Below are 27,776 nucleotides of genomic sequence, written 5' to 3' on the forward strand. Positions count from 1 at the left end.
GAAATTCTTTTTAATTGTGGTCCTCAATCACATGCACCTATTAGTATGGGAAGCCTGTAATCCCAGATCTTGGGAAGCTGGGGTGGGAATATTAAGCGATAAAGGACACCTGGGGCCACAAAGCAAGACCTTGGCTCACCAGGAAAATCATGCTGTTTCCCACATAGCTGGAAAACTGCAACATTGTATCTCACGCACAAACCCATGACCGCTAAACCCCTGAAACAGGTGCTCACAGAATCACTCCAGGCCTTGCTTTGGATGTAAATTGATAGTTTCCTGTTGTCCTGTCGAATTTTACTGAGAAGAGATAACAAAGCACAAACGTGAGTGACTTAGAATGGACTATCTAATATCTAAATCTGGCATTTCTTTTAGTTAGGGAATTACAAAGGGTGAAACTGCTTGGCACAAAATGATTCTGATCACTCCGTAAACCATCCCGGTATTTCTGCAGCCCAAGGTGTGATACTTGTCCTTTTCCTTTACTCACCTCGGCATGCACACGCCGTCACCAAGGCCAACTACTTGTATTCTCACGTCATTAAAGGCTTAAATATAGCTTTTTAAAAAATGAATTATGTATAAGAGCTAGTTATCTGGGAACCAAGACAGAAACATTTATCACGTATCAAGCCAATAAGAACAGTTGTGCTTGCATTAAAGTTTGGATTCTCTCCCACAATGCTGCAGGCTATCAGCTGAGGGCAAGCAACCACCACACTGTTTTGCAACAAGTAGACAACTTTGCAACAAGAAGACAACTGGAATAATGCAGGAGGGCTTGAGAAAGTAACTCAAAACAGGCTAATGGATTTAAAGAGGAGAGGAGTTGGCTGAGGTGTTAGAAGGGCCCATGGTCTCCCAGCAGGGCTCTATAAGGAAACACAGTGAGGGGTACCAGTTCAAGGGCAACTCACTGCACTGTGGAAGCCCAAGAGTCAGATGGGAGTCGTCACCAGGAGCGGTGGCCATCAATCCAAAGAATTTCGATGCCATTTTGAGGAGTCGCTTAGCGGTATAGTGGAAAACACTCTATAATCCACCGTGAATCAGGGGCAGAGAGAGGAGCTAGGCAGAATGATTTAGAGTCCGTGAGCAAAGGAAGAAAAGAGACAGAACAGGGATTTGGAGTTCATGAGGAAGCTGGGCCAGGAGTCCACTTATCCCATTCACAAAACTTGCAAAGTCATTTTTCTTTCCTTAACATGCATCGCTGCCGGGATTTTGAGTAAGGATAAGAGAAGAAATTGTCACACTGTAGTAATGAAACCCACATTAACATCTTTTCTACTGTAAGCAAAGAAGTTAAGATGCACTGGGTACTCAGCAAAGCACTTGAAATCTAAAAAGCTTTATCAGAGCTAAGCTGCTGTACTAAGAGACCGGATGTGCAAGCCATGGCTGAAATGGGGCTTTAGTGTAAGAGATGGGATTTATAAGCGAATGGCTTGGCAGAAGGTGGCAGTCGCAAAGTCAAACCACCTACCCATATGACTGAGCCGTTATCTTTTAGCTAGACGGTTCTTAATCGTCCTTTCGTAAGTTTGGGAGCTTTCCTCCAGCCTTAATATTCTGACCCGCTTGCCATATCGACTGAATTTTTTAAAAGTTCCTCTAACAGCATACAAACACCCCTAGCCACTGACTGCCCTCTCTAGCATGCCCTATCTATTTTGGAAGCTGAGTCTCACATCCACTACCCACCCTTATCTGCTTCTACACAGATTACGGCATACAGCACCGCGCTTGTGTCAATGACCTATCCCTCCAGACCACACCCTAGCAATCACCACGCAAGGACAGCTGTCATTCGGCCACACCCATAAATGCTCTCCCTTTTACTACTTCCATTCCACTTGAACTCTGGAATGCTTGGCTTTCACCTAAACCCCCAAAGCTCTTCCGGGCTCTTTCCAGACTGTTAGCTCCCTTCCTGTCCAGCCGCATTCCACCTTACCGGCTTGTGTTTGCAAAACACCTGTCTGAGCAGTCCCCACCACGCTTTCAAACAGTTGTTCCCAGTGGCTGAGCTCTGAAAAAGGAAAATGCTGGCTGATAAGTCCCTTACCCTACCACCTTTATTTTTGTCCTTTACAGTAAAGTGAGGGGTGCCAAATGGGGGGTGCTCTCTCCCCTGCTCCTCCGCCTCACAAACACCCACTTCAGCATCATCTTCACTTGGGCCCGAATCTAAGGAATCCATGCTCTTACCTCCTGTAAAGCTGTTATTTCTTCCCATATCCTACGGCCAAGGCCAAAGAGACCTCGAGAGGTGGAGACGCAGTCATGCCCATTTGTTCTGTAGATAGGTTTGTTCTGTCTAAATCACGCCCAAGACCCCCTACCTTGACTGTTATCATTGCTGGGTTATACTATGCTTTGATTGCCCAGCTCATTATAATGCTGGCACAATATGTTTTTATTAAAGTCTCTTAGTGGCTGACCAGCAGCTGCACACCTATCTGATTTCATCCTCCCAACATCGGCTTATCAAGTATTCTACGTTTACCTGCTTAGCTCCGTTCTCCAGAAGGTAAGCATTTATGAGAGCAGAGGCTGTTCCACCCTAGTGTCTGGTAGATAATAAGTAACTATCTTTATTTCTTGACCAGTCAGGCAAGCAGTGGGAGCCATACCTCACTAGACCAAAGTCGGTCTCTTTTGCCTGGGAGTTTGAACCTGGGTAAAGCCAGTCTTGCTGAGCAACTGTATGCTGTACCTCATCCTGACAGGGTTCTAGGTCCCGACCCATTTCACCCCAGAGTCCAAAGTGAATTTCCTCTTTGATGTCTGTAAAATGGTCCAGGGTCCTTATAACTGGTTACTTATTCTTAAAGATGTGTTTATGTTTGTATTTTATGTATATGGGAGTTTTGCCTGCATGTATAGCTGTATGCCAGAAAAGGACAGTGGCTCCATAAACTATAGTTTTACAGAGGGTTTTGAGCCTCCATGTGAGTGCTGGGGATGCTCTGAACTGCAGAGTCATCCCTTTAGCACAGAGTTCACAACCTGAGGGCCGTAGCCCCTTTGGGGGTCGTATATCAGACATTCTGTGTATTAGAGACTTACAATTCACAGGGATGTACAGTAGCAACATTACCGTTATGAAGTAGCAACAAGAATAAGCTTATGGTTGGGGGTCAGCCCAGCACGAGGAATTGATTTAAAGGGTCTCAGCATCAGGCTGCAGCCTGAGAGTCACTGGGCTAACACGGAACTAGTTACTCTTTAACGTAAACTAATGTTTCCAATATTTATTACCAAGGGATTCCTTAATACTATTCTGTTCTTCTGTATAGTGTACAGGTCCCAAATAAACATCAGGAAGCCAAAGTCTTGGTTTTGGTTTTGTTTTGCTTTGTTTTGTTTTTCTAGGGGATGAGGTTAAGAAATGGAGGTAAAGAAATGCCTCTGGAAGAAAGGTTTATTGCCACAAAGCCTGGTGACCTGTGTTTAATACACAGGGCAAGAAGAGAACACTCTGTTCACTGTACTCTGAACACACACACACACACACACAGACACGCACACACGCACACACGCACACTTACAACACACACTCGCACACACAGAGCAACACATGCACACACATGCACACTATTAAATAAATAAGTGCAAAACGGTATTCTTACAACACAAAACAATGTGTTCTGTTTATAATTTCATGTGCGTATATGTGGGTTTGTGAGTGTGTTCGGCCAGTGGTTAACTTACTTTAATGAAATGTGTGCTGTCAGAAGGCACTGTGTTTTACAATCGGTACTCTTAGCTGTACCACGATTAGGGCTATTTCATAGTTTTGTTTTGTTTTTTTTTTTTTGTTTGTTTGTTTGTTTGTTTTTTGTCCGAAGGTATTTTTAAGTGAATTCTGATACCAATTTCGTTTCAGGACCATTTCCCTAACCATCAAGCCCAGGACAGTTAAAGAATCTGTGCAGCCACAACAGTCCAAACACCCTGAGCCTGGAGCACGCACTGCAGTCTTCTGGCACTGGATCTCGGAAACAGACAGCTCTGGCTCAGAGAACAGAAAGTCAAGAGCCAGCAGCATAGCGGCACATGCGCAGTACTTACCGAACAAACGCTGGTGGAACAGAAACTTGCCAGCAATCAGTCCTATGAGAATGGCCAGTAGCCATAGAAGCACCTTCAAAATCCTCCAGCCAACTCCTCTAGGGTATTTATTTGTTACAAATGAAAAACAGTTTCCAACAACAATAACATTGGCTTCTGTTTGGCTGTGAGAGACTGGGTCCTCCGCGAATATCAAGAAATTGAAGAAGATGACCAGGTAAGCCACGATCATGCGAGACCAAGGATGCTGGAAATAGTAGCGGAAGTCTTTACCCATCCTTCAAGCCTTCGGGGCTGCTTGACCTGTGTAAGGAAAGACACCGAGTTAAAGCTGAAGACAAGCTGTCTCGCCATTGTTCAGATCTATTCAGACCTGCTGCACAATAGGTGGGGAATACCACACCTGTTCCTGCCTATATATAGACAGCGTTTCTTTGTGTAGCCCTGGCCATCTGGAACTAGATCTGTAGACCAGGCTGGCCTCAAACTCAGAGATCTGTCTGCCTCTGCCTCCCAAGTGTTGGGATTAAAGACTTATGCCAGGCTGGAGAGGTTGCTCAGTGGTTAAGAGCACTGACTGCTCTTCCAGAGGTCCTGCGTTCAATTCCCAGCAACCACATGGTGGCTCCCAGCCATCTGTAATGGGATCTGATGCCCTCTTCTGGTGTGTCTGAAGATAGCCACAGTGTACTCATATACATAAAATAAATAAATACATCTTAAAAAAAATAAAGACTTGTGCTACCAACGCCCACCTTATTTCTAATTTCCTATCATTTGAGCAGATAAACAAGAGGAAGGGACCAGAGAGGGAAGAACAATGCCCAAAGCTAAGGTGACAGCCAGCCTTTACAGCACACACCTGTAATCCCAACACTTGGGAGTAAGAACTGAAGTTTTTCAAGTTCTAGGCCAGCTTGAACTACATAGCCAGTTTGACACCAGGCTGGGCTACATGAGACTTTTGTTTTGTTCTTTCTTTCTTTTTTTTTTTTAATGAGATCGATCACAACTATGCAGACATAGAGGGGGGAAGAGAGCACATTTCCGTGATGCCTTTAGACATTTTACCTTATAATAATTGTTGTAAATTAGATTTCTCGCCTAGGCCCAGACAGACCACACCAAACACGGTTCCACGTGGAGAGGTTTAATAGAACGGGATAGGGCAGGGGTCAAGGCCGGGCGAAGAGAGGAAGAGGAAAGAGAGAGAGGAGGAAGGGTTTCGGTCTTTTGTAGGGGTAGTGACGTCACTTGCTCCCAGGTGGAGATGGGATTTAGAACTGATGTCTTCTGGGAATGCTTTGGCTGTTTCCATGGCAATTGATGTGCTAGGTTCCTGTCACCTGTGGGTGGAGCCATTGCTGGGGGAGGGGGCTATCCTAATGCCAACAATAATAATATTACGAAGCCGTTTAAAAGACCAGGCGATATAGAAGTAAACTGAACACATTAACAAACTTACTGCCCAAATCTGTCTCTGTACAGATTAAGTAACTTAATGGGTGTGGGACATGCTTCCAAATCTATTTCAAGACATTGTCAAATGGGCATATAGACAGAAAATATCCTAAAAAATAAAAATAAAAACCTTGACAATCTGGTTAAATAATTTCAAGAAAGAGTTAATATACCCAAGTCTAATATACCAAGAAAAAGTTAATATACTACGAGTTTCCCCATGGGGGGAGGGGTGGACTGAGCTGGACTGCTGTGCTTCTAGGAGTTATGAGAAAAGGAAGCTTCCACAGAGAAAGACATGGCCAAGTCCAAAGTCCAGGCTAAGAGGTCTTCTTCTTCCTCCTCTTCCTCCTCCTTTTCCTCTTCTTCCTCTCTCCCTCCCTCCTCCTCTTCCTCTCTCTCTTCCTCCTCCTCTTCCTCTCTCTCTTCCCCCTCCTCTTCCTCTCTCTCTTCCCCCTCCTCATCTGGTTTCTTGGGACAAGGTTTCCATGTGTGTAGCCCTAGCTGACCTGGAATTCTCTGTAGACCAGGCTGGCCTCAGACTTAAAAAGATCCACCTGCCCCTGCCTCCTGTGCTGAGATTAAAGATGCCTCCGCCCTGATGATTGCACCTTCTTAAGAGCTCCCCACAAATCCCCTACACTGTACCTCACATTGGGCCTGCCTTAAATCTACTGGGTCTCGAGAGAGGCACCTAAGGCTACTTGGATTCGAAAGCTCATTTTTGTCAACTGCCTTGGTTCTCAGACTCAGCTGTATCTGTTCCTCCAGCCGTAGGAACTGCTTGTATGCTAAATTACAAAAATAAGAGGGAGATTATTTGACTTCCTCTACTGGTTCAGCTTTCTTCTTTCTCAATTTTTTTAAAAAATAAGTCCAGGGAAATTTAAAATACACACACACACACACACACACACACATAGAGGAAGGAAGCCCTAGCAGTGTCCACACAGCCATACGTTGGGTGTCTGCATGCATCATTAGTATGTCTGTTTTGGGTCAAACAGCCCTCTAAATGCTGTTATTACCACTCCCACCCCTGCATTTTACAGAGATGGAACTGAGGCTCTCGGAGTTTGTGAGTGGCCATAGAACTGTGGTCTTAGTCTCTAGGGTCTGAGACCAGGGCATGACTGCTAGCCCCAGGTCAGCTTTAGGCACTCCCTGGGAGAAACCAGGGCCTGACCCCCAGGATGTCAGGCCTTACATACTTTCTAGAGGTACATTCGTCTCTAGAGACAATGGAACAAGTGCTGAATTCTGTAATATACCCTACTATTCCCAGGGGTAAAGAATGTAAAAAAAAAGTCCTTCCTAGATCCTGAACACTTGGAGGCAGGGGCAGGAGAGCATTGGTAAAGCTGGTTGTTGTTGTTGTTGTTTTATACCTGACTGAAAGCATAAATAAGACACATAAGACTGAGGTTCTTCAAAGTCAATATAGAAGATCTGAGAAGGGGGACCATAACTCCAAAACCCCATCCAAAAACTCCATCCAAAACCCCATACTCCTGTCTCATGAATGTCAATTAAAGCCATAATCTAAATTGATGAAGATTTCGTACAACTCCTTTTCAGAAAGCAACATTAATTCATGCACACATGGATTGACCATAGAATTCCCCGCAATCCAATAGCTCCAGCACCTTCGATCCACAAGCCTGCTAAGCAACGTCAAGTCCCAGATCTCCCTGAGTGCTCTGCTCAGTAAAAACTGTTCCCGAGGTCTGTGACTCGGAATGCTTAAGAATGGTGACTTGCCCATAGCAAAGCAAATATTGTCTGTCAAAAACAAATAACATAAATGTCTGTGACAGTCGCTGCCAGTAGTCCACTGGCTAACAAAAATTCATGCTGAGCCCCTGGAAGTGTCCAAAAACCACCACCCCAGAGAAATTCCCAAAACCTCATCCAAAAGATCTCGTGTCTTAATAGACTGTGCTGCGTGCCTAGCAACACAGATTCGGGTGTCACCCAAGTCTCTCTTCGAGGTGACTATGTATCTCTCTTAACCAGGGATGGTTCTGATGAGGTTTCCACCACTGCCTCGTCTCTCCCCAAAGGTGCACAGACGGGGGCGGGGCGGTCTGAGAACCCAGAGAAGAAGCTCAGACCCTTGACTCCAGTTTTAGAAATGGCACACTCTGATGTGCATTGACATACTCTGATGTGCATTGACATACTCTGATGTGCATTGATTGACATACTCTGATGTGCATTGATTGACATACTCTGATGTGCATTGATTGACATACTCTGATGTGCATTGCTGTGGGTTGTTTTTTTTTTAACTTCAGAGTCTTGCTTTGTGGGAGATATACTGTCCACAGGCCAGCATCAAATGAGCACATTCAGAAACTTTTGGAGGCAGCTGCTACAGCACTATTTTGGGAGGCAGATCTACATCCAGCGCTGAGCAGGAACCCTAAACCAGTGCATGATCTCAGTTAATTTCAAGCGATGCTGTGAATGTCCCTGTCGATATCATGTTACAGATAAGGACGTGAAAACCCCAAGCACTTGCCGCACATTAGCTCACAGACCCAACAAAGAAAAAAGTCGAAAATGTAATGCCCGGGATCTTGAATGACCTTTCCCTTTGATCAGAGCTGGAGGCCGGTCCTGCAGTAAGCTATCTCTGTCGCGTTTCAGATCCACTTGGTCTTTTCTTCCAACAGTTCGGTGACTTCCATACTAGCAGAAAGAACAGGACCCTGATATTGATCACTCCATCTCTGTATGAGAAACGTTAGGATAGATTTACTGTTTCTCTTGGGTCTAGAAGTTAAAGTGGTTTTCAGCAATTCTCAAGCACTTACAGTTACTTGGGAATCGTTGCTCCTCCTTCTTCTGTGGCTTTAGACACTGAGATGTCACAAGTTTGTCTAGTCCTTGTGGCCTGGCTTTCTAGTTCTATAGATACCCTGATACGAGCCAGAGTGCCAGAAATGTTTCTACCTCTGTACTTCACAGTCAGCATCTCCGTGGACCTTGGGCTCACGATGACCCTGCTGTCAGGAATCTAGGAGTGAGGCTTTCCAATAGACTATTCTTCTAGGCACACGGTTTGCAAATGTTTTGGCATTGCTTGTTTGTCTGTTTTTAATTCTGGTCGTACTACGGTATGTGGGGATGCCTTTATCTTTACTCTCCACAGTTCCTAGTGAAATCATCCGCTTACATGCTCACCTTCCTTCACTTGACCCTCCTTAGCGAGATCACGAGGGGCTATTTCCTTCCTGGGCAGAGCTTAGTGCTGAGTCAATAGTGGGCAATCAATCGATGCGGACTGAATAAACACCGTGGAACACTCAGAAATAAAAGGGCTTCTCTTTGTCTAAGAAGGTTCAAAAGGACAGAGCCATGTGGCAGTGGACATCTGCTAAAGAGAAAAGGCAGGTAACCAACCCTAAGCCTGCAGTGACAGCATGGCCCTAACAGTACTGATCTCACTCCTGGCCTCACCATCAGCACCTGGCTCGACACTGCATTATCATTGCCGTCACAAAGGGCTAACATCTACTGAGCACTCCCTGGACACAAGACTATCCTAATAGTATTATAGCGCTTTGCAATCGTCAATAATGAACTGAAAGGCTGCCCGGTAAGGAAAACACTCTTAATTTTTCATTTCACACATACTGATGCTGGAACTGAGGGCTTGGTACCTTCCACAAAACGGAGAAGCTCATCAGAGGTACGACCAGTGCGGGCCACACAGCATCCATCCCCAGTGTGCAGGTTAGGAAGTTCTCTAAAGGATTCACAAGGCTTCTAGGATGGTGAGTCTGTTGCTCCTAAGCAATGTGACTGCCATTAGCATGATCAGAAAGAACATAGGGCCACGGAGACTGTTGATCCGTGTTCCTTGTTTCAGAACATCCGCATACATAGCTGAGTTTATCTGATGGTACTTTCAGAATGTACCACGGATGTTCAGCCTGACTCTCAGAAGGCAGAAGACTCCACAGCCCTTAGTTTTCTCATCAGTGACGACAGTGGGGTAATGCCACCATTGATGCCATGGAAGCCTTTGGCTTTACACAGAAGTCGTAACCACAATATTGATGACTACAGGCTAAAACTGATCACTCATCAGCTTCTATAATAACTCCAGCTCTGAAGAGATGTGAACTTATCCCAGATAATTAAAACATCACTTTTTTTTTTTTTTTACAAAAACCCTCATTTCAAAGGAGCATAAAGGAGAAGAGAAAGGACCTCCAGATCAATGGAGTTTGTAAAGAAAGTACTGTTGTATAGCCCCTGATCAAAGGCTTCCAAAGAGAAGACTGACACCATCTGCAGAGAAACAGTGAAGTCTGACTATAATTCCAGAATAGCATTCATCTGTCGTTTGTCCAACATGTACCACTCTCAGACGCCCATGTGCTGAAGTTACCTGCATATGGTCAGTAGTAAATAAACATTTAAAGATGGATGGATGGATGGATGGATGGATGGAGGTATGGATGGATGGATGGATGATGGTACATGAATAGATGAATGAATGATGATGGATGGATAGATGAACAGGTGGATGAGTGGATAGGTGGGTGGGTGGATGGATGGATAAATGGATAGACGAATAGGTGAATGAATGAATGGGTAGGTGGGTGAATGGGTGGGTAGATGGATGGGTGAGTAGATGGATAGGTGGATGGGTGAATGAATGAATGGATGGATGAATGGATGAATGGATTGATGGAAGTGTGGATGGATGGGTGAATAGATGGATGGATGGGTAGGTGGGTGAATGGGTGGGTAGATGAATGGATGGGTAGATGGATGGGTGAGTAGATGGGTGGGTGGGTGTGTGGATGAATGGATGGAGGAGTGGGTGGATAGATGGATGGATGGATGGATGGATGGATGGATGGATGGATGGATGGATGGGTGGATGAGTGGGTGGATGGATGGATGGATGGATGGATGAGTGGATGGACGGGTGGTGAATGCATAATTGATTGATGGATAGACAGATGGTGAATGAGTGGATGGCAGAGGGCTAACAGAGTAACCTTGGCTATCAGAAATATACCAAGTTCCCATTCCAGAGAAAGCAACTGATAAGGTTACTGATAAGGGCTCTGTTTGGGTACCTCTAATGACTTTCTTGCAAGGGACAAACATTAAACACTTTAAAAGATAATACTTTTTCAAACTAAAAGAGAAAAGTAAGGTGACAGGGAGTATCTAAGGCCTCAGAGACTGGGACCAAACCTAGTGTGCTTCAGGAAGTTTAGGGCATCTGAGGAGACTGCAAGGAGGGTAAGAAAGGCCTGGAATTGGGCTCAGGCAGAGGGAAGCAGGGCCATAACACTACCCCCTGGTGTCAGCAGGGCCACAGTGCCTGCTGTTCCAAACACTCTCCAGGAGGGCAAGGGGAAGAAGCAGAGAAGCTCAGAAGGAAGACAGATGCCCAGCAAGAGAAAGGTGGTGAGAGACAGGTTGGGTCTAGGCAGTTTACAAAGCTCTGCTTCTAGAACATACAAGAAAGGAGCAGTGAGGTTTCCCAGTGGACTGGATGTGGGGAGGGAGGGATGGTCTAGGCGCAAAAAGCATTTCCTGAGGTAAACAGAACTTCAGGGGATAAAGACAGTGCGGTTGTTATTGACTTTTTAAAAAAGTAATTTATGTGTTGGGCTTAGAAAACACTTCCCCCTCCCCACCCCCATATTATCTCAACTAGTCTTTACACCAGTCATCTAGTAAGGACACAGAGATTCAACAAAGTACAATCCTCCCAAGGTCATGATGATGTCAACTGACACAAGCAAGCTTGTCCGCTTCTATGCAGCCCAGATGCACGTACCCTAGTCAGCCTTACATCCCCACCTACGAAGGATGGGAGGACCCAGACCCACTAACCACTCAGCACTTTGTGATGGTGAGCAGAGGGACACACAGACATGACAGACAGAGGGCTAACAGGCCAGTGTTGTGGGGAGAAAGGAATTCCTTTCCAGAGATAGTTTGCAGTACTGGAGCATCCAACTCCATTAGAAAGGAGATGGAAGAAAAGTGGATAAGCCAAATCTCTATATAGTTCCTGGACCAGACTTAGGTCAAGAGAAACACAAGCCTCTGCCTCAAACTGATACATAAGTGGACATGTAGGAGAAGCTCTGCGGATGGAGGTAACCCTTGCCTACCACGGTTCTGGGTTCCATTCCTCTCACTTCGAAGCCAAACAAGTAAAGGACAGGCACGGGAGCAGCAGAGCATTTCCTATAGCCCAGCGCTCCAGGCAGGTTTTATAATGCAGACACCAGTCACATTAGTACAACCCAGGCTCTTCCTTTCAGTCTGGTCCACAGACCACACAGCCTTTTAAATGAAGCACGGCTTTCTAGAGCAATCAATGTAACCACCTAAGTGCCTCTGGATAGGGACAAGATGACATCTGCGGTACCCAACTAATTTGCAGGATCACATTCCTAAATCACGTCTTTTCTCCTCACATTGGATCAAGGTTTAGTAATTTTCCTCCAGTGTTTTTAGCCTGCAGTCCTTGGGACATCGATCAAGGCAAAGTTTTTGAACCCAGAAGCCAAGAGCGAAGTTGGTTTGAAGGTTTTCCAGAAAGACAGCTTCCCAGTGGAATGGCAGCTGGGGATGAACCAGTCCTATGGGGTTATAAAGTGGAGACCTGACCATTGGACCTCTTAAGGTGGTATGGGCTGCCCTTTGGGCCATTTGCCTGTCACGGTCTTACTCCAAGACAACAAAAATCAATGGGCTAAAGTTGTTTGGGCCTGGAGTTACCTTTTAAGTGATTGGCAGTTTCAAGCAAAGTAAGTAAAACTGATGAATACTGGTTTGTTTGTTTGTTTGTTTGTTTCTTTGTTTCTTTGTTTTGATCACAAGAATTATATTGAGAATGGGAGGGTAGTGACAAACTAGCTGAGTCAAAATCCCCAGTTGCTCTTAAACTGCAAAGATTGAGGGAATAATAAGATACAGTTCAGAAAGAGAGATAATAGATAAACAGACAGGCACACAGACAGACAGACAGACAGACAGACAGATAGATAGATAGATATAATAGCTAGATTGATACATAGATAATAGAAACATACATACATACATAGACAGACAGACAGATAGAAAAATAGGTAGGTAGGTAGATAGATAGGTAGGTAGGTAGAGATTATATATAGATGGATGATAGATAAAACAGAAATAGTTTTTGCATGGATTTTACCACTATATTCAGTAAATTAGAACTTGCTACAGAATACAAATCAAACCATAAATGCTTCCTAGACTAGAGTGGGTAGAGTGGGGGCAGCTCATATTTCACATACTTCAACTCACTTTTGTGTCCATACAGTAATATCAAGGTAAGTATCACACACACACACACACACACACACACACACACACACACACACACACACACACACGCATCCCGATGTTCCACAGAGGGTAAAATGAAGTCATAGCAGCTTACATGTTCTCTCACGGGTTAAACACACCCGCGGGCCTGTGGCTATTTTTCAAAACAGAAATGGAAAACTATTTTTTAATTCAGTCACGACGGAGTTCGCCAACACACAGGCCTGCCCATTTCCGTCCTGAAAGGACGCGGAGGAAGTGCAACCTGTTCCTTTCCTCGGCAGCCGGGGGCTCGGGTCCCTGCGCCCCGGAATCGCTGGAGCGGGAAAGTTCGGGCTGCCCGCGGCCCGTCCCCCGGAGCCCCGGCTGGCTCGGTCCCCGCCCGGCTCCCTCGTCCCCGGCCCGCGGCGCTGCGGGGCTGCGGGGCTCCGGCCTGCCTGCGCGCCCGGGGCTGCGGGCCGAGGGCTGCGGGCCGCGTACTCACCGGAGGGCGCGCGGCTCGGCCACCGCGGCGGACGCAGGACGAGCGGCGACACGGGCCGCGGCGCGCTGCTGTCACCCGGCTATAAATACCGCGGCCCACGCCGCCGCCTACGCTGGCCGCTCCCGCCGCGCCGCAGAGTCGGCCCCGGACCGCGCCGGGCACATGCCACCCCGCCTGCCCGCCGCGCCTCTGCGGAGCCAGACGGGACCGGACCGCACCGGGCGGGGCAGGGCAGGGCACGGCAGGGCAGGAGCGCTGCTGCGGCCTAGGGAGAGCGCCGCCCGGCCACGGCCTGCTGGAACCGCATCAGCTGCACCCTGCGGGGAACCTGCGCAGGTGCCAGCAGCGGGGACCGCTAACTTTCTAAGGCGGCCTTGCTCACAGGGCATCCCTGCCCGCCGCTGTGTGAGGGGTGGGGGAGGGGAGAGGGACACAAACATCCTAGTTTTCCTATTTGTGTGTTTCTGTGTGTCTATATATATGCCTATATAGGTGTGTTCGTATCTCTGTGTATATGTAAATGTATGTGTATATGCATATATAGTTCTGTGTATGTGTGTATATATATTCACATATGCATGTATACATACATATGTGTGTACATATATATAGATGCACACGTGTTTATATGGAAATATGTGTGCACATATAGATACATTGGTACATGAATGTGTACCAATTTATACATAGTTATCTGTACAGAAATAGTGTGTGTACAAAGGTGCCTACATGCACACATAAATACAAACATTCGTACAAATATAAGCTAACGTATACATTGTCCAAATACATAAGCACACATACATGTACACATAAGCACATCTCCGACGCTTGTCATTGGTGTGTTTACATAGTTCCCTGCCCCGTGTGTCAGGAGGAACCTTTGACCTGGTCTGAGGCTCTACCCCTAATAGCGACTGCTGCCTAGGCTTGCTGGCTGCTACAATGTGCTAAACGTTGTTGTATCCAGCACGGTGACAGCTACTGCATATTGGCAGCTGGTGCTAATGGGGGTGATCACATTTTGTACAGCGAAATGGAAAGGGAAGATCATTCTTGGGGGCCCACAGTAGCCAATTTAGGAAGGCAAGGGCGGCCCTTTTCCCGGCTGGACTGAGGATTCTGAGGCGAGCTTCAGGAAGCAGGGGCGGCTGTGATAATCTGCAGATCTGAAGTGGAGAGCAAGTGTGCGAGCCCTCCTGCTGCCTCCACATTTTTTTGCAATTGACAGTGGTCATAGACTCTCTGGAAACTGTGGCTTAGCAAGACTTCTACAAATGTCCTCGAGTGTGTCCTATGTCAGCATTGGGTACAGGTCACTGTGATATTTGGTTCTGACTTTTCTTTTCCCAGTTTATCTAACTCCCCTCCACCACTGCCATGCTTTGAGCTGCTTGAGAACAGGGACAAAATCCTGCCATTGCCCCCTCAACACCCCGAGAATTCCAGGGACCCTTCAGTGAGTTAGAGACTAATTTCGCAGATGCAGTCTCAGATTCTACTGTACTTTTATTATTACAACTAGGATCCTTTCCCCCAAACGGGTTATCAAAGTGTAACCGTTTTCGCACACATTCTGTACGAAGTGGTTCCCCAGGCTCTCCACTTCCAACAGAGACTACTACTCAGTAAGACCAAACTTGAAAGTATGGCTCTGTCTGGCCTCAGTTGTGTGGAGCTTGTTTATCTTTACTCTTAAACCATTCCTTATTTAGTGCTGACGTGAAGAATGAGCTTCGATGTCTGGGAGTCCATTCTCCAGCCATCTCAGGAAGGCCTGAAGCATCTCTAGTTCCTTCCAGAAGCAGCCACCCAGATGCTCCTAATCGGCCTTATTTGGAGACCTGGCAAAGCAGTATTTCCACTTGGGAGCTAGTAGGTGACTTACAGAGATAAAAGCTCAACTTATTGTGTGCCAGGCTAACTGAACGCATGGGGCAGCTGCCTGAGGCACAGGTGCCCCCTGGGTTTACCATTCCTGAGCAGAGCCCAGCAGTTCACTCAAGATCTCGCAATAGCAAGGACCAGAAAGCTGCCACGGTGGTTCTCTGAGCCCACATTTCAGCCCTTCATACTCCTTCTCCATCTATCAGGAAAATTGTGGGTTTCACAGTAAGACCCGGAAATCCAGAATGTCTGTGCGAATTCTGACACTGCTGCTTGCTAACAACAGCCTGGGGCAAATTGCTTCAGTGGGAATCCTCAGGTTTTGTCTTTCTTCACCACTGAAAGGCTGAACTGTTCAAACTTGACAGGGATTTAGAGGCCTATTGAAGAACAAATCTTACTGAGAACAGAGACCACTGCCCTCCCTATCCACTCTGATTCCACTGCAGCATCTGCCTCATCGGCCTGTCAGGAGTTTTACATGACCTCGCGTGCATAAAGTACGTGTCTTCCCATGTCTTCAGCCCTGTAGTAGGGCTACGTCATTTGTCCTGGGGCTTCAAACTACCAGGTTCTCGGCTTATCCAGTATGCAGATGGCTGTGGTTTGATGACCTAGATATCAGTCATCAATCACGTATAACCCGATAACACATCCCTTTAAAATTGTGTGTGTGTGTGTGAATGTGGATGTGGAGGGAGTGTGTTGTGAGAGTGTAGAAGTGTGTGTAAGAATGAGGGGGAAGGGGGAGAGAGAGAGAGAGAGCGAGAAAGAAAGAGAAAATACATCTCAGGGGGAAAAAAAGTAAGAACCAAAAGAAGAACCGGAAAATGTCATCTTTTGGACAAGACAGAACCACTGTAATTATGAACTCCAAGCAGCTATAAATGCCTGTACCTGATCTGAATAAAATGGCAATTGTTAGGCATAGATGGAAGAGGGCTCTGAGGTCTGTTCCTCACTGCTGATCTAGTTCCTGATACGTTCTGGGAGAAGGGGAGTCATTGCCTTCTATTGTATACCTATTGATGACCCTACCAGGTTCCACTGGATATTTCCAACCCAGGAGTCACACAAATGTCCCAGATAAACTAAATGAACCACAAAACACAAAAGGCCTAGGGATGGGAAAGGACTTGTGGCCAACAGGAGAGGCTGACGGATACAAGAGAAAATGAGAGAGAGAGGAGATAAGAGTAACCAGAATGCATAGAACACATTATGGAATTGTCGAATGATAAAATTAGCAATATATATATATATATATATATATATATATATATATATATATATATATGTATGTATATATATATGTATGTATGTATATATATATATATATATATATATATATATATATATGTCTTAAGGTAAAATCTCTATGTAAAGTCAAATGTATGAGTTTAAAACTCAGGCATGAGTGTATGAGTCATATTTTTTCCATTTACATTTTATGTCCTGCTAGCTAAAGCATACAATTTACTGGTGGTTTGCTTGATTTAAGAAAAAGGTAGGGTCGACGTGTCTTTCAATCATTGGTAGAAATTTTGATTGTGGCCAGATTGTGTGCTAAGTAGCCTGTGGTGGTTTGAATGAAAATGGCCCCCATAGTCTCAGAGGGAGTGCCACTATTAGGATGTATAGACTTGTTGGAGTGGGTGTGGCCTTGTTGGGGTGGGTGTGGCCTTGTTGGGTGGGTGTGGCCTTGTTGGGTGGGCGTGGCCTTGTTGGGTGGGTGTGGCCTTGTTGTGTGGGTGTGGCCTTGTTGGGGTGGGTGTGGCCTTGTTGGGGTGGGTATGGCCTTTTGGGTTGGGTGTGGCCTAAATTTACCACATATATTGGAGGAAGAGTGTCACTGAGAGCGGCCACTGAGGTTTCAGAAGCTCAAGCCAGGTCTAGCGTTTCACATTCTCTTCCTTGATGCCTGCGAATCCAGATGTAGAACTCTCATCTCCCTCTCTAGCACCATGTCTGCCTGCGTGCTGCCATGCTTCCCACCTTGACAATAATGGACTGAACCTCTAAACTGTAAGCCACCCCCAATTAAATGTTTTTCTTTATGAGTTGTTGTCATGATGCCTCTTTACAGAAATAAAACCCTGACTAAGACACTGCCCCCTTTACATCAAGAGGCAACCATAGCTGTAAGCATCTGTGCCTTCTGTCAACACAGCCAGTCAAGGACACTTGAATCTGTGACTATGGATTCCAATTAAAACTACCTTTAACTTCTAATAGGACAGGCTAGGTGGTGGTAATTATATACTCTGAATATAAAACGTTTGAGTTCCTTATTGCTACATAGGCAAGAATAGAAATTTGATCATGATTTCTAATCTGGTTAGTTTTGTTGTTGGTGGTGGTGGTGGTTTTCGGTGTTTTGTTGTTCTTATTGCCAAGTTGGCACAAGCTAGAGTTGTCTGGGAAGAAGACCCTCAACTGAGAAAATGACTCTGTCAGATTGACCTGCAGGCAAGTCTGTGTGGTATCTTCTTGATTGGTGGGGTGCTGGACTTAGAGGCATCCTCCCTGAGCAGGTGGTCCTGGGGTGATTAAGAAAGCGAGCTGAGCATGAAAGCAAGCCAATAAGCAACACGCCTTCACGGCCTCTGCGTGAGCTCCTGCCTTCAGGTTTCTGCCTTGAGTTCCTGTCCTGACGTCCTTCATGTTGGGCTGCAAGACACACGTTGAAATGAAGGTTTTCCTCAAGTGAAAGCTGCATTTGGTCACGGTGTTTACCATAGTGATGGAAAACAAACCAGGACAGTCTATGAACTTCCTCTGGTATTTCAAGAGCAGTGCCTGGAATCCCAGGATCCTTCTCACCCATCCTAATTTCAAGTGTCCGTTTCCTCAAAAGATTTACTTATTTACCACGTATAGAGTGTTTTAACTACATGTATGCCTGCACGCCAGAGGAGGGCATCAGATCTCGTTATAGATGGTTGCTAAGTATTGAACTCAGGACCTCTAGAAGAGCAGCTGGGCCCGCTCCTCGACCAGCGAGGAAAGACGACCACCACCAGAGGATTCTTCTCAGATCACGCTTTATTGTGGGAGCCTCTTGATTGAAGGGGAGAGCAGGAAGCGAGGGGCCCCGAACTACCCTAGCTGTCCACTTATATAGGGAGAAGCGCATACGGGCTTGCCATGATTGGTTGTCACCAGTCTGCTGACACCAGAGGCCTCAGGATTGGCCAGAGATAGGTTATGTACTGCGCATGCGCAGGGTGCAGCACCTTAGCTGACAAGAGCATTGTTATATATGGAGTTGTTTACCTCAAACCGTGAGGGAGCCAGCGCCATCTTGTAATGGCGTCCGCATTCGGCTCCCCACAGAGCAGCCAGGCCTTTTAACCTCTGACCTTTAACCTCTGAGCCTTCTCTCCAGCCTGAGCCATCAAATGCCATTCTTATTGAACAGTGGTGTTCTGAATGTCTGCAGAGCATGGCAGCTTATTCTGTACAGCCCTGGTTCTGTCATGAAGTCTAGATATGGTACTAAGGAACTAAAACTCTGTACACACTCAGTGCACTGGCTTCATGAGACATCTAAGGGATTAATGGTGTCTGCTAACTGTGTGTGCAGTTCATCTGGCAGAGGCCTTGCCTAACAGGCATGGAGTCCAGCGCCACAGAAACCGAGTGTCATAGTGCACACCTGTGTTCCCAGGATGTGGACACAGGAGGATCAGAAAGTTCGAACTATCTTATCCTTGGCTATGCATCAAATTTGAGGCCAGTATGGGATATGTGAGACCTGAGAGAGAGAAAAGAAGGAAGGAAGGAAGGGAGGACGGAAGGGAGGAAGGAAGGAAGGAAGGAAGAAAGGAAGGAAGGAAGGAAGGAAGGAAGGGAAGAATTAATTTTATACTTAGCATTTGGTCTGATACTCATTCAATTGATCAGTGTTACCATACTTACGTATGTCCTTTTGTCCTGCGTAAGTCTGCAGGTCGCACAGATTTCCTTCAGCTGAAGAGCTGACTCCTCATCCCTTCTGAGCAGTCGGTAAAAACAAAGGAGTCATTCCAACAGTGAGCCATCATCCTGCCCAAAGTAAACTCAGCTGCTTTGAGGCTGCTCTGGGCACTAGCTGAACTTCCTGCTGGACCTGAATAAAGGCAACAGTTCCTTCAGAGAGCCAGTCATCCCTCCTGCTGTGACCAAGAGGGAAGGTGCTGTTTACTAGCTCTTCCTGTCTCCAATGCCCATGCTCAGTCCTGGCCAACCCGTGAGAACTGTTTCTGTCTCGTTTCCGGGGTACAAGGCATGTTTGGGTGTAGCTTTTGTTTGTTTGTTTGCCTGTTTGTTTTTGCACAGGGATGCGATTGCCGGTTTTAAAAGACTATTGTATAGAGGGTTTGTAGATTGATAAGTTAGTATATAAACCTGCTTGATAAGCTACCGAGCTTCAGAGTCAGGCTTGTGCCGGGCAGCGGAGAGATGGAACATTGCGGGGCCGTCGTATCCACCTGGGACAGAAACAACAGGGCAGTGGAGTGAATCATGCCTGAGTTCTTAGAGGCAGCCATCTGGTGTGGGGACCGAATGTGTGTGCTCGGCTCCACACTGGAGCAGCATCCGTGGAAACCGTGGGGGCCGATAAAAGGTTAAGCAATTCATTTTATTATTTACTGCAACAAAAGAAAAATATGCCTATGACCAGCTTCAGGATAACCTTCCCTTTCTAGTTTAGTTTCAACATATGGATGTTCCTTTTTCCCCCTATAAAATCATTTCTAATAGGCTCTTATTAAGGAAGTTTGATAGATCAACAAAAGGGTGAAGGGAACTTGGATTCGAGAAGATGTAAAACCACACCCAAAAAAAAAATTTATACTGGCTGTCAAGAGCTCTCTGCTTCTGATAAACTTCCAGGCACCTTGTCCAATCAATAAACATACCTAAAGCAACCAGTCTCTCGGGGAACAAGGGACTGAGTGTTCAAAGATAAATATATGCACTTCTTCAGGGAGCTTACTCTCACTAGCAGACCAGGGATGGCTCATGATCACTATAAGTACTAGTTAGAGTTACAATCAGTGCTGAAGGCGTTTCACCACCGAGAAGTATAGAGAAATGGAATGGAGAAATAAAGCTGTCTTTAAGAACCGCTGTGAAAACCTAGATGATGATGCTTGTACACCCTTAATTAAATCACCGAAAACTAAGGAGAATTCACATGCAGAGAAAGGGAGGAAGAAATAAATCCTGGAAAACAAGGAATACCAGAAACAACACTCATTGCGCAGACGACTCAAGTGCATGCTGAAGAAGTCAGCAAGAAAGAGGGTCGGGTGGGACGAGAAGCCAGCAGCAGCAGGAATGCTGCAGGTTGTTCTAAGGCTCAAAGATTCATGGGAGGTAATGGAATATCTTATTTGGAGGGGTAGGAAAAGCCAGAACGACAGGCACTTTATAGTTAATGCACTTTCAAAGGGTCCTTGTCTTTACTTTCAGCTAATATTAGCATGTGTAATGAGAGATTTTGTTTCTTTAAAACCCCAGGTGTGGTGTGTGAATATATTTTTGTTTTAATCCCATGTGTGGGATATGGGGCTGCTTCACAGCAGGAGAATGTGATTTGCTTCATGCACTAGCAGGGGTGTGATCTTTGCCAGCGGTTAATTCTGGAGACTCCGGAAAGAGTAAAAATGAGAGGGTTCATAGTGATCCTGGGGAGGTGGCTGTTCGCTTGCTGCTGGTTCATTCCTGCTGGTTCCTGCTGCTGCTGCGTTTGCTGGGTTGCTAGTTTTCTGGTTTGCTGGATATTCTGATGATGATTAGACTTGCCCCCAGGAAACCCAGTGCCCCTAATCAGCAGGAAGTAGCCTAAAGAGATCTATGCCCCCTTTCCCTCTAAACTTCTTTCTCTCCTACCTAGTATTGGGGGTGTGGAAAGGATTAGGCTGGATAAGGGTTGGAAGGGAGGTAGAGGTATAAGAACCCAATAAAATATTTTTTTTAAATGCCAACAGTCATGTAAGTTGAGCATGCCCAGAAACTTTCTTGTTTATAACATTAATTCTCTAAATTTGTGCTTTATCCACCCCCCCCCCATGTGTCTGGAATTCTATTCTTATAACTTTAAACTGAATATGCACAAAAATGCACTCCTTAATTGAGCATGCTTAGGAATGGGCCAACCTGTGTCGGAAATGTGTTTAGATTATTTTAGCAAAAAATTCCTCAATGTCCTCTGAGGACAGAATTATGTTGAAAATACCCATCCCCCACCCCCAGCTCGCCTTGCCGGCTGCCTGTAATAAATCCTTCCCTACCCTGTTCTTGATCTGACCCTAACTCGTTTTGGCTTTGCATCTCACCAAAATGTCCCACCACCCTGTTCAGTTGAACTTAGACAATATCATCGTAGTGTGACTACCTTAGAGAGTGCCATTCTCTAAGTAGGCTAGAGTGACTAGGGTGTCAACAGATAACATAATTTTGTGGGGCTGCCCTCACCTGTGCTGACTGAGAGGCTGCTCTGTGGCATATGACCGTCTTCACACTGGCAAGGCCTTATTCCCAAATGGAAAGTCAGTTGTGTCCGACGGTGTTTCTTCTGGAACAAACATGTGAAGGCATGATTTCCTGAAGCAGACACAGGTGAAAGGATGTTCTGCTAAAGCATGCACGTGAGAATGCATGATGAAAGAGTCTTCGCTAACGACATGCATGTATTGGTTCGACTTACATTTCCCAGATGAGCTGTTTAACCATGACTCCATAGAAACCAACCAAAAAGCTTCTGGTCATGTTCTGGCATCTTCTTGCGGCTTCTGCGAACTCAAGCCAATTGTCCTGCTAAGACAGACTCGGGTGCTGAGGAAAGACCTATGGAGGGCACATGATGTTTGGAGGGAGTACAAATTGAACTCAATGGACTATGGTGGAGCCAGACTTGCATAACTTCACCACACTTCTTGGTCTTATGCCTTCACTGATCTTTGCTTCACTGAGAGAGGCACGGCAGAGAAGTTCTCCTGGTGTCCAGGCTGGTTTTAATCACTCCTGCTGACTGGTGGTGATCCGCCGGTGGCCTGGCTGTTTCTGCTAGATCATGCCACCACTGCTGAATAATAGTGCTGTCCCAGCACTACTGAATGGGACAACTGGAATATCCGTGAAATGTTTGAGAGCCCATCTAGCTGCTGCTGCTGATTCCTGTGAACCGAACTGCAGATTTCCTGACAACACAGATGGGATTTGCTCCAAAGAACTACTTCTAAACAGATCCACTTCCCATGCATCCTAATAACCTTTCCTTTCCACTAGCTCTGGTAGTTGGGCTAGAAGAGAGGTTAAAGCATTTAGGAACCATATTGAAGGTAGACTTCAAAAAATTTGAGACTATGGGCATCACATTCTGAGTTTCTGGGTAGGTGTGGCTTTGGGGGGCATGGTGTTTAATACATTATATTAATATTCATAAATAGGCCTCTCATTCCTCATCTAAATGCCATGCTCCCATATACAATGCCAGATTATTTATGACAGTAAGGTAAAAATTTCATGTGAGAAGTCATTTGATTAATGATAAATATAATCTGTGTTTTATTACTTACATATATTGCCCACATATTATTTACTTCAGCACTTCTGAATAGATGTTTTTTTCTATATTGTGGAGGTGGATTGGGTTATGAATGACAGGACGTTGAATGTTAGTTAGGCTTCCACTCCAAAACTCAGGAGATACTGAGCTGCCAAAAAACTAGATAGAGAGTCCCGTGAATTCAAGAAAAGACTGAATTAAGACATGCACAACAGAGTCTGGCCCAGTGTGAGCCTTAATGAAGAAAATGGTTGTTGCTATCTTTTGTCCCAGAATAGGGTTTACTTAGAAGGCCAAGGTACAATAGCTGAACTGTCACGCAAGACTTGGAGAGCTAAAGAGCGAGTCGGTAGGCATGCTGGTCCCTGCCACACACGCCATGCATTCTGAATCCTAGGCCATGTCCACCAAAAGTTCCAGGGTAGATTTATGCTGGGGAAATTAAGCTGATGGTACAACTCAATGGCATGAAGACTATAGGGGCAGGGATACAATTCTGTTGGTAAAATGCTTTCCTGGAATATGTGAGTCCTTGGGTTTGATCTTCAGGCCTGAATCAACTCCATGTCTGTAATCCCAGTACTTACTTGAGAGGCAGAGGCAAAGAAATCAGGAGTTGAAGTTTACCCTTGCATGCATGGAGTTTAAGACCATCGCTGTCCGATATACTCTTTGCTAAATGTATGTTTTCCCCTATGTGCCTTCTATTGCTGAGATTAAAAACTCTGATTAAAAGCAACTTGGGGAGAAAAGGATTTGCTCAGTTTGCACCTCTGCTTCCTAGTCCGTCTCTGAGATCACAGGTCACCTCTGAGGGAAGCCAAGGCAAGAACTCGGGCAGGAACTTGGAGGCAGCAACCGGAGCAAAGGCCGTGAGGAACACTGTTCGACGGCTGGTGTGTTCTCCTTAGCATCTTCAACTTGTTTTCTCATACACCTCAGAACCACCTGGCCAGAGATGGGGGGTATAGAGGAAGCTCTGCATCAATCAAGAAAGTATCTCACAGATGTGGCCAACTGAGGCTCTCTCTTTCCAGGTGTCTCCAGCTTGTGTGGACGTCAAAAATAAATAAATAAATAAATAACCAGTGTACATATATAAAACTTAGATGCTGGCTTTGAAAGAACATAATGAATTTGGATGAAGTCAACATCATGTTGGAGGTTTAGCGGCGATGCTAATTTCCAAGAGGCAGTTGCACATACAGATCTGACTCAGGCGAGAAACTGGAGCCGCAACACAGACAAACCAGCATTGGCAATGTAGTGAGTCACTGTTTCTCACAGTGCGTCTCCACACCATCTGTGTTACAGTAAACTAAGGTGAGGTGTTAACACGCCAGGATTCCACCAGCGAGACAGATGCTCTTTGGGCGAGCTTAGTAACCTTCATTTTTAACACACCCCTGATGATTCATTTGTTCATTAAAGTTGGAGAACCATGGGTAGAAGAGATTACTGTTTTTAACCATGTGTTTAGTTATCATAGGAAATAAAAGGTTTTGTTATAATATCTTCATAGAGCATATCTTTTTTAAGATTAATTTATTCAGTATATATGAATACACTATAGCTGTCTTTAGACATGCCAGAAGAGGGCATCTGATCTCATTACAGATGGTTGGGAGCCACCATGTGGTTGCTGGGATTTGAACTCATGACCTCTGGAAGAGCAGTCAGTGCTCTAACCACTGAGCAATCTCTCCAGCCCCATAGAGCATATCTTGCTCTTATCTGCCAACCTTGCTACCTTCTTCCATCCCCTCCTTCTCCTGCTTGTCTCTTTTCTTCATTTAAATGGCCTCCTTTCTGCACTCTTGCCACATATGTATGTGTATATATGCAATATAATATACACTAAATAAATTATATGCTATACATACATATCTATATAATGCATATATTTAAGTCCACACTCTGCACAAGAGAAAACACATAATAGCCTTTCTTGCCCCTACTTTCTCTCTCTTGTTCCCCTCTCCCATCTCTCTCAGCCTCTTGCTCAAACCTCATAGAAGGAATTGCTGGTGTTTCCTGCTGTAGATGAAGTTGCCTAAGAGAACTGTAGAAAAGGGGCAGAGAAGCCATCAGAGAACCAATGCTGACATAATTCTCTGACACGAATTCAGTCTCTTGACCACATACTATGACCGTCCCTCCCACCAGATTCCTAAACAGTTGGCCTACAGCAAGGCTTGAAAGCTTGCGTCAATGTGTCCCTATGAATTATTATTTTCGACACTTTGCCAAGCAGCTGGCCAAGAAGGTCTTGTTTATTCTTTTATTTACCTGCCTGATGAATGACCTCTGAGGCACTTGAGGTTTCAAAGACTCATGGGGCTTTCTTACTTGATTCCCTGCATCCCATACTCCAGCCTCCTAACTACCCTCACCATCCCAGATTCCCCAAGTCCCCTGACCTTGGCACTTGGATTTACCCCGACCAACAGAGCCTATTTCTTGGTGTAGGTTTTAGCGTCTTGGGTCCTAGAAGCACACAGACACAGCATCCTAGAAGTGGTTGTCCCATCAGACCATAGTCAAGCCTAGCATTACTGCATTTCTGTTTCAGCCAGGACAGAATTCTCTGTTCAGCACACATCAGAGGGGGGGGGGATCACCCAGTTTCCCAAAAAGGAGCGTCAGCAAGCCCTGGAAGACTCAGTAAAAGTCAGTCTTTCTCTGAAGGCAGCAGGGCTTCCTGGTCTGGATAGATGCAGAGGTCTGGGAAAGGGTGGGACACCGCATTCTGTATGCACGCCATCAGACAGTGAAGTCTCTGTGTTGGGGATCTGGAGATACCTGCTGCTCCATGTAATGAACTTCCGGTGCCTGTCCCACTTCTCTCAGGTCATCACATTATTTTTGAAAATATCAAGATTAAATATGTAGAGATGTTTGGTATTTTAGCACTGTGAGAATTTACACACACACACACACACACACACACAAACTTATTCACTTGACATCCTGCTCACTGCCCCCTCTTGGTTACCCCCTCCCACGATCCTTCCCCAACCCCTCTCCCTCTGAGTGGGTGGAAGATACCCAAGGTCACTTGTCACTTAACTTGGTGCACATTGCTTTTTTTTAATATCTTTTTTCCTAATTTAATAATCTTCTTATTTATATGAGTACATTATTACTGTCTTCAGACACACCAGAAGAGGGCATTGGATCCCATTACAGATGGTTGTGAGCCACCCACCATGTGGTTGCTGGGATTTGAACTCAGGACCTCTGGAAGAGCAGTCAGTGCTCTTAACCACTGAGCCATCTCTCCAGCCTGACTTCTTATGGGCAATGACAAGGACAGAGGAAAATCAGCATTTGAATGGGCATGGAGAGCAGTCCCTCTAATTAATTATCAGCACATACTCTCTTTAGTAAATCCCATTGGTACTTTTTAAGACTTTTCATCATCTCTGTTTTTGCATGCGTGTGTGGTAGGCATGCATGTTCAATCGTGTGTGTGTGTGCAGGTATACATGCATGCATGAACTGATGAATGTGAAGACCCAAGGTGGGGCTATTTCCCCACCCTGCCCCCATTGGTCTCTACCTGATATACTGAGGCAGGGCTTCTCACTAAAATGCAGAGCTGGCTGATTCTGAAGAGTCAGCTTGTCCCAGGGTCTCCCTCTCTTTCTCTGCCTTCCCAATATACAGGCATCTGTCACCCCCACCCAACAAGTAGTACATAGGTGCTAGAGATGTCACTGGAAATTCGACCTCTGATTCTATGACTTACACAGCAGTTTTTAACCAGCGGAACGGTCTCCAAGCCCCCTGACCCCATATAATTGAGTTCTCTGCTCTTTGAGATGAGCGTTACGTTTACCATATACATTTCTTGATGAATTTGAGTTTGCATATAATATATAGAATATGCAGAAGAGGTAAGCACGTACACATAGGGTAAAGAACGTAGCTTTTAGTCAAACCTGGATTTAAATTCTTCTCTGCTCAACACTTTAGGCCAACAAAGATCCTGTCTAAATTTTTTTTTAACTAATGATGTACAATTCATGAACAATACTCAGGATGAGCTAACATGGTATGAGCAAGCATCTGCCACATTCTGGCATACTGTCTAGTTCTACTGCCATACATATTATTTTTATCATTTATATTTGTATAACATATATTACACGTTTATTATATACGATATATAAATTTATATAGATATACAATTTATAAAGTTGAGACAGGGTGTCATTATTGTGAGCCCTGGCTGTCCAGGAGCTCTCTATGGAGACTAGGCTGGCCTTGAACTCAGAGATCCTCCTGCCTCTGCCTCCCAAGTGCTATGCCAAAGTCAAATGCCACCATGACCAGATCCTAAATGGTGTTTTTAAAATCCACTGCAGCCCAGAACCCTTCCTTCCTTTGTGGCTACTTCTGTAGCGATCCCTCTGAGGAGATAACGTGTACGACACCCTCACTCACATGATGATATGCACAGCCGGATCTCCTAATGTAGGTTCTGTGCACTCATGACTAAGATCTTAGAAATGTAAACTATAAAAATGTACCTTTCTTAATGGGATACAAGTAGCTAGCCATGCCCACTGAAGAAAACTGATGGTCCAGTGCATCGCCTGGAAAATCATCATATTTGGGATAAAACAAACAAAAGGTTTAAACAGGAATCATGCATGGTCTGCTTTGGTCATACCGCTCACCTATTTAAACATGTGAAATCAGTGTCCCGTGGGTACTCCCGGGTATTCCATGTGCATATGCATATGTTAACTAAGGCACAAGACTTGCCCTGTCGATGATAATGAATATATTAGACAAAAGAAAAATTAAGCCATTGTAACCTCCAAAATTCTGTGGTTCTATAAAACTTATGTCAGATGCTAATAAAGGGACATCTTGCCCATCTTATACCTTTGTACTAATTGTAGAAAGATCGGTCTGGTGAGCATTTGCCTTTTTATCTTTGTGTGTGTCTTTGAG

At 45.3% G+C, this 27,776-nt stretch overlaps 1 protein-coding gene across 1 annotated transcript in view; it reads right to left on the reverse strand.

Annotated features, from left to right (window-relative positions):
* Nucleotides 1-13,553, reverse strand: part of TMEM117 (transmembrane protein 117) — a 404,345-nt gene extending 390,792 nt beyond the window's left edge. Inside the window, exons 1-2 of the mRNA XM_080939837.1 lie at nucleotides 13,367-13,553; nucleotides 4,081-4,383 (exon numbers count right to left, since the gene is read on the reverse strand). Coding sequence (XP_080795963.1) covers nucleotides 4,081-4,357 — 277 coding nt within the window. The 5' untranslated portion in view covers nucleotides 4,358-4,383; nucleotides 13,367-13,553. The remainder of the gene's footprint in view (nucleotides 1-4,080; nucleotides 4,384-13,366) is intronic.
* Nucleotides 13,554-27,776: the final 14,223 nt, after the last annotated feature.

Source organism: Micromys minutus (genome assembly GCF_963924665.1).
Source record: "Micromys minutus genome assembly, chromosome: 27".
In the NCBI taxonomy this organism is placed as follows: Eukaryota; Metazoa; Chordata; class Mammalia; order Rodentia; family Muridae; genus Micromys; species Micromys minutus.